General features: G+C 32.7%; 1 protein-coding gene across 1 annotated transcript; it reads left to right on the top strand.

Annotated features, from left to right (window-relative positions):
• Positions 1 to 372: 372 nt before the first annotated feature.
• LOC126743366 (GPI inositol-deacylase) lies at positions 373 to 4,617 on the top strand. Its single transcript, XM_050450422.1, has 15 exons — positions 373 to 587; positions 751 to 898; positions 948 to 1,159; positions 1,227 to 1,478; positions 1,533 to 1,694; positions 1,746 to 1,996; positions 2,049 to 2,199; positions 2,254 to 2,516; positions 2,567 to 2,680; positions 2,995 to 3,210; positions 3,266 to 3,436; positions 3,490 to 3,652; positions 3,780 to 4,096; positions 4,149 to 4,250; positions 4,307 to 4,617. The coding sequence occupies exons 1-15, from the start codon at positions 444 to 446 to the stop codon at positions 4,533 to 4,535; spliced, it is 2,895 nt and encodes a 964-aa protein (XP_050306379.1). The 5' UTR covers positions 373 to 443; the 3' UTR covers positions 4,536 to 4,617.
• The last annotated feature ends 1,445 nt before the right edge of the window (positions 4,618 to 6,062 follow it).

The following is a 6,062-nucleotide window of genomic DNA, read 5'->3' as shown; positions in this document are numbered from 1 at the left end:
AGTAAATTATTTATAATCAATAAATATTTGAATACAACAGGTTTAATTTTACATAACCTATAAAGTATAAAATTAAAAATAAATTTGACGTTTATTTTATTTGATTGTGACGGTTGTTCATTAATTTGCAAGAGCTATCCACCAAGAGATGGCGCTAAACGTTATTTAGTTCACAGTTAAACTTGAAACACATATACTCCTAGTATAGTTACCCCAGTTCAAAATAAACATATTTGTGTTCTGTGATAAACATTATCAATGTTAGTTATGACCTAAAACGTAACTTACGTATTAATTACCTGAGATTATACCGATATTTCAAAGCATGCCTACGACACTGATCGTCCTGTCACTTGTCAAAAAAAATGTAAATACACAAAGGCTAATGTCAGAGAATTTAAATTCTATCACAGTTTCCAAAAAGTTTTTGACTTGATTCGAGCATGAAAAGGGGCGCAGTTCTATTTATTTTAGGATCTTTCATAGTGCTACTGCTCTACCTTTTAGGTTTAGCCTTTGTCTTGAGCGACAATGCATTCAGCAAGGACTGCGAGATGACTTACATGTTCGAGTACCCTCAGTACGTTGTAAGTAAGAAAATTGGAATTTTCATGACTCAAAACTATAAATATATAGTGTATTAGCTTAATAATTTACATGTTAAAATTATCCTGGCCCGATAGAACTCTCAAAAAACTTGCCAATGATTCCTTGTACTATTGCCAAAAATTAACCTGATTATTTCTTTAGCGAATATCCCAAAAAATAGACGATAAATATCTAAAATATGGCCTGTATGCTTATGCAGAGGGCAGAATGACTAAAAAAGCTAGAAATATGCATTTTGATGGTATTCCTGTTCTGTTTATCCCTGGCAGTGCAGGCTCCCATCAGCAAGGTACTGACACCCCAAAATAATAACCACACAATAAACTGGAATATTTCAGTTAGGTCTTTAGCATCAGTTGCACTAAGAAAGGCACTCAATTCAGGCACCCCTTTTCATTTTGATTACTTTACTGTTGACCTTAACAAGGAATTCAGTGCGTTTTATGGACCACATTGTTATGACCAGCTTGAGTATGTGCTTAACTCAATAGACACAGTATTGAAATTGTATCAGACACCTAAACAAGTTGTGCTTATAGGACATTCTATTGTAAGTCTCTTACTTCTTTACTTACTGCTTTATTTTAAAAAAAAGTCAAATTTATCTCATGTTTCAGGGTGGAATTGTTGCTAAAAAAGCCATCTCCCATTTACTAAAAACCAAGAGGCCACTGGTATCAGTGTTGATAACATTAGCCTCACCTGTGAGAAGGGGATTAATTTATTTTGATAGACATTTAAGCCAGTTCTACTCGGATATTGACTTAGGGGATAGTGTAATGGCAATCAATATAGCTGGTGGCCACAGTGATGTCTTGGTGCCATCTTATCTAACTAGAGACTTAAGCAATAAAAGTATTAATTTAGTTGTAAGTAGTGTTATGATTTTATCCATTGGGGATGATTAATAAAATTTGTTTTAGGCTACTAATGTGGCAAAATGTTGGGTTGAATCAAACCATGTACAAATTTTATGGTGCAAGCAGCTTGTGTTAGCAACTAATAGGGCTCTTTTCGATAGTGTTGTTGGCAAAGAAATTTCAGTTGATTTAGTTGGAAAAATGTTTCAGCATCATTTAGTGCATGTAAGTGATTTTTGTAAAGAATGTTCAAAGATCTTATGGGTAATGATTTAGAACAGTGGCACTAAAGTAGATGCAACAAAACCTGCAACCATTGCCCAGCGTGGAGACTGGATTGAAAGACTACAAAGACAGTATTCAGTTGAATTTAAAAAGGGGCTAAGGCAACCACAAACTTATATGGTGGGGATCACTTATCAGCCCACTTATGAACTACTGACAGTTTTAGCATTAAATTTAGAAGTGTCTAATTGGGTATTTGCTTGTAATGCTGCATTTCCTAACAGTAAGGGCCAAAGAGTATGGTATGGGGTTTGTAAAACTAAGAAGTCATTTGGGTAATATATGCTTTTTTAGCACAGAAGGTGAGCATTTGAGTCAATATTCTGAAATAGCTCCTAGCACCAAATATAAGAGAAGATTAGTCACTTTGAATATGCATGACATTGGAAGAGCTAATAAGGAACATACCCATATAATATTCAGGGCAGAAGCCACTTCTGAACCAGTAAACAGAACATTTTAAATTCATCTTTTACATATCAAGATGTTGATATTTCAGGTTACTTTCCATGTTGATATTCATGGTTCTGCTGAAAGGGAATCCCAGGTTACCCTCCCAATATTTTCGCTTAAAAAACACATAATTTTACGGGAGACCCCTGAAAATGCTTTAATTTATAACTTGATATTTCCTGAGTTGCAAGACCCTTTCCAAATCTATTATTTATTTGTTGAACCTCTTAAGTGTAAAGTAAAAGAACACCATGCTACAGCAAGCCTTATTGTACCATGGGCCAATGAGAGTATTCACACACATTTTACGTAAGTACTTTTAAATTAGAATTTTAATAGGTTTAAGTAATGGGTTTTAGGGAAACACTGAGGAAACCATTTGTTTTGAGGCTTCAGAACCCAAAACCAACTTCTGATAATAGATTTGCTAAAGTGAGGCTGGTTTTGGAACCCTCCTGTACCTACACAATAAGGTAAAACTATTGATTTTTAATAAAAAGACAAATTTACAGTTTTGTTTAAATTAATAGTATAGATATTACACGTATTTCGCTCAGTTTGAAACATCATCAGGCCTTAGGAACATTTGTTGGAAGGAATAAACAAATCATATTTTCTGCATTAAAGTGTGATTTTTCTTTTATTGTATTTAAAATAATTAGCTTTTACAGATATCTGTTTCTTAGATCTGCAAATTGAGCAGCCTTGAAAAATAAATAAATTTTTCGTTGTGATTTTCAACTACAAGCGCTTTTAGTTCAATGATTAAAAAAAAATGCTTTTTTAGTGTCAAACTTCACATCCTAGGAGTTTTTGGGCAAATCTCGCGCTATTATTCGACATTTTTATTATCAAACGTGGCGACAATCATTTTGTTGGCTTACCAAAACCAACTCTTGAAAATGGGGCGAGAGAAAAGAGTACCAATACCATTTGTATCCTTGATTGATGGGCTGAATATTGGTTGGGTTCTTGTGCTAAGCTGTTCGGTACCAGCAGTTTTGTAAGTTATGTTTATAATTTTTTTACGTCAAAATTATTTAACACTTTTTTCTAAGACATGCTTATCTACCAGAACCAGAATTCGGCATCTTTCCGAACTACATCTACCGAACTCTGGCCTTAATAGTACTATTTCTAGCCTCCTACGCCTTAGTTTGGGTTCTAATTATGGCCTTTTGTGTCTCACTTTTTACGTTGGAATCTACCATACATAAGCTGACTTTAAAGTATGTTTTTTTATTATATTTTCTATAAATTTACTAGATTTTTATTATTGTAGGATCCTGGCTAAGTCGGTGACCCTGACCATCAAGTTCTCCGATTATTTTATGACGTTTTTGCATAAAGTACCATTTTTAGTATCAGCCGCGTTGGTTGTACTCTGTTTTTCCACCTGTGGCGGCCTAGCCCTAATAGTGGGTGTTGTGTTTTACTTTTTAAAAGTAAGAAGGCCTTTTTTTATTTTCATTGAAGAATCCTTACTGGTATAGCCAACTATAATTAGAAATGAAAGAATAGATTTTAAAGCGAGTTTTTGTATTCACTTTTTGTTCATATTGCTTTTTCTAGTTGACCCAAATGTCCCAGGATTACATTGAAGAAGTGGCCTGGTTTCTGGTTAAATCCGCTGCAAAAAGTATTAAAAATTTCTTCAGGAAGCAAAAAACTGCCCCCTTAGCTATAGAAGAAACTACATCTTCAGTAACACCCTCAACAGATGATATTCAGCAGGTCTCAAAAGAACCACCTGCAAGCGACAGAAACCCTTTGAAAGACCTTAGGGAAACTAACGATAAAATATTCTTTCATTCGTCCATGTTTTTCATATGGGTATTTGTGGCCGCATTAAATGTCCCTGCTGTGGTTACTTGGGCTCACAATTATAGGCGAGTGTTTTACCTTATAACCAAAGAAGGGTTTTTAGTAATTTTTTTACAGGTTTAGCAAATTTTTGTCACCGGACGATTCGTTTTTGATTGGCCTTGTGTTCTGTTGCGGTGGGTTCTTTTTATGGCATTGCGAGTTTCCTAAACTGAACAGGTAATAGACATCTTAATATAATCCCAAATTTTACAAAAAAAAAGTACATTTTTTAGGAAGTATTTTAAAGAATTGAGGCTGCTAACCATTAGTTTTATCCCCATAAGTTTTCTTTATGGGGCGCTATCGGTTTATAGAATAAATTACATGTTAACTCTCTTGTTTCTGCTGACTCTTGTTCAGCAACTGTTGGCACCTACGGTTACGAATAGTGATGAAACTGCAATAAATGATCCTAAAGACGAAGCAGACAAATATGACGAGGCAAAAATGAAAATGCACTGATATTATTTAATGGTAGGTCAGCTGCGTAGAATAAATCAATGTATATTTTGAACAAAACAGTAATATATGATTTTTGTTGTTATTTAAGTGTTATTTAACAGCCCATGTAGCAATTTTGTATGCAATTCATTATTTTATACCTCTTATAATTCCGGTTTATTACTTTTCCCTATAATAAACATAAGTTGATTGATAATAAAATATATATTTTTTTATTGTTTTAATACAAGTTTACTGTTACATTTTATATAATAAAAATACTAACTTAAATTATTTAATTAGCAATATATATCACACTGCTAAAGAAACATAAAAGCCTTTTGAACTGACTAAATGTTAAGAGTTTGTCAGCTGAGTTGACAAAAATGCCTTTTAATTTTTCCAACTCCCAATTAACAGAAATCCTCAGTAAATACATGATAATGATTCACAAAAGATTATTGTAACTTTAAGTGAAGCTTTCACTAAATTTAAATAGTTTTTAAATTATTCTCACAAATTTTCTACAATTGAGTGCTCACTTAATTCGTGAGTGACACAATGAATCCTTCAGCTATCTCAAAGTGTTGAATATCAAGTCCCTCATCAGACATTCCTTTTAATTGGTAGGTTTATAAAGGTAATATCTTTATATAATAATATCTTGAATTTCCAAGAAGTTATCCCCAATATATCCAAAATTGATATGGAAGAAACATTACTTCCAGACATACTTTTGAACTTAAATTCGGGTAATACTTGAGGTTTTTTATCCGTGTTTAAAGAATGTCGCTCATTCGGGCAAAATGACGTAGTCAGTGTAAAAATGAAGGAAATTAACATGGTTATATAAATAATTTCTTGCAAATCTGGCGAACATTACAGTTGGATTATAACCTGGTATGTTTATAATTTATATTTATCTAACCTACTACAATGAGTTAATTATTTTGTTGGGTATTCGTCACTCCTATAGTTAAAAATTTTAGGTTCATATTTCTTCTAAATCTGTTTTCTTCTTCTATTCAATATTTGGGTGTGGGATATAGTATTTTCTAAATTGATTTTTACTATAGGAGTGACATAATACTCCACATAATTAACACAATCTTCTCTCTACACCATCACATCTTTGAATATTATAAAAACACACTCATTCATATTATTAGTATTTCATAATGTTTTATACAAATACAGTGATAAAAGACACAAAAATTATACATAAAACCTTTCTAACTCAATGTCCGATAAAACAGAACTAATTTTAGTCTATTTTTAAACCAATTTGTGTTAATTTCTCCAGATGCCAAATTCTTTCCTGAATACCTTTGGTATATACACCCTATATACCAAAAAGGCTTTTTCTTCTAAAACCTTATGTCTGTACAAATTATTGTTCAAAGTTTGTTTTAATGCAAAACTTTTCCCACACTGATATGCTTTCACCCTATCATGTATCCTAAAGTGACTGTCTATCTTATTGATGCTTTATCCCTAATTATATATTTGTGTTCTGTGCTTTAACCTGAAACTTCTGTAGGTGAACTG

The sequence above is a fragment of the Anthonomus grandis genome, chromosome 1, assembly GCF_022605725.1.
Source record: "Anthonomus grandis grandis chromosome 1, icAntGran1.3, whole genome shotgun sequence".
Lineage (NCBI taxonomy): Eukaryota > Metazoa > Arthropoda > Insecta > Coleoptera > Curculionidae > Anthonomus > Anthonomus grandis.
Note: the sequence above shows the minus strand (reverse complement) of the source record. Positions and strands in the feature narration are given on the sequence as shown.

What these genes read in the sequence shown, in the direction of transcription:
- LOC126743366 (XM_050450422.1), top strand. Translation starts at nt 444, where the DNA reads ATGAAAAGGGGCGCAGTTCTATTTATTTTAGGATCTTTCATAGTGCTA. An exon ending in CAGAAGCCACTTCTGAACCA is followed by an intron (nt 2,200 to 2,253) that starts GTAAACAGAACA and finishes TTGATATTTCAG; the next exon opens with GTTACTTTCCATGTTGATAT. An exon ending in ACTTGGGCTCACAATTATAG is followed by an intron (nt 4,097 to 4,148) that starts GCGAGTGTTTTA and finishes ATTTTTTTACAG; the next exon opens with GTTTAGCAAATTTTTGTCAC.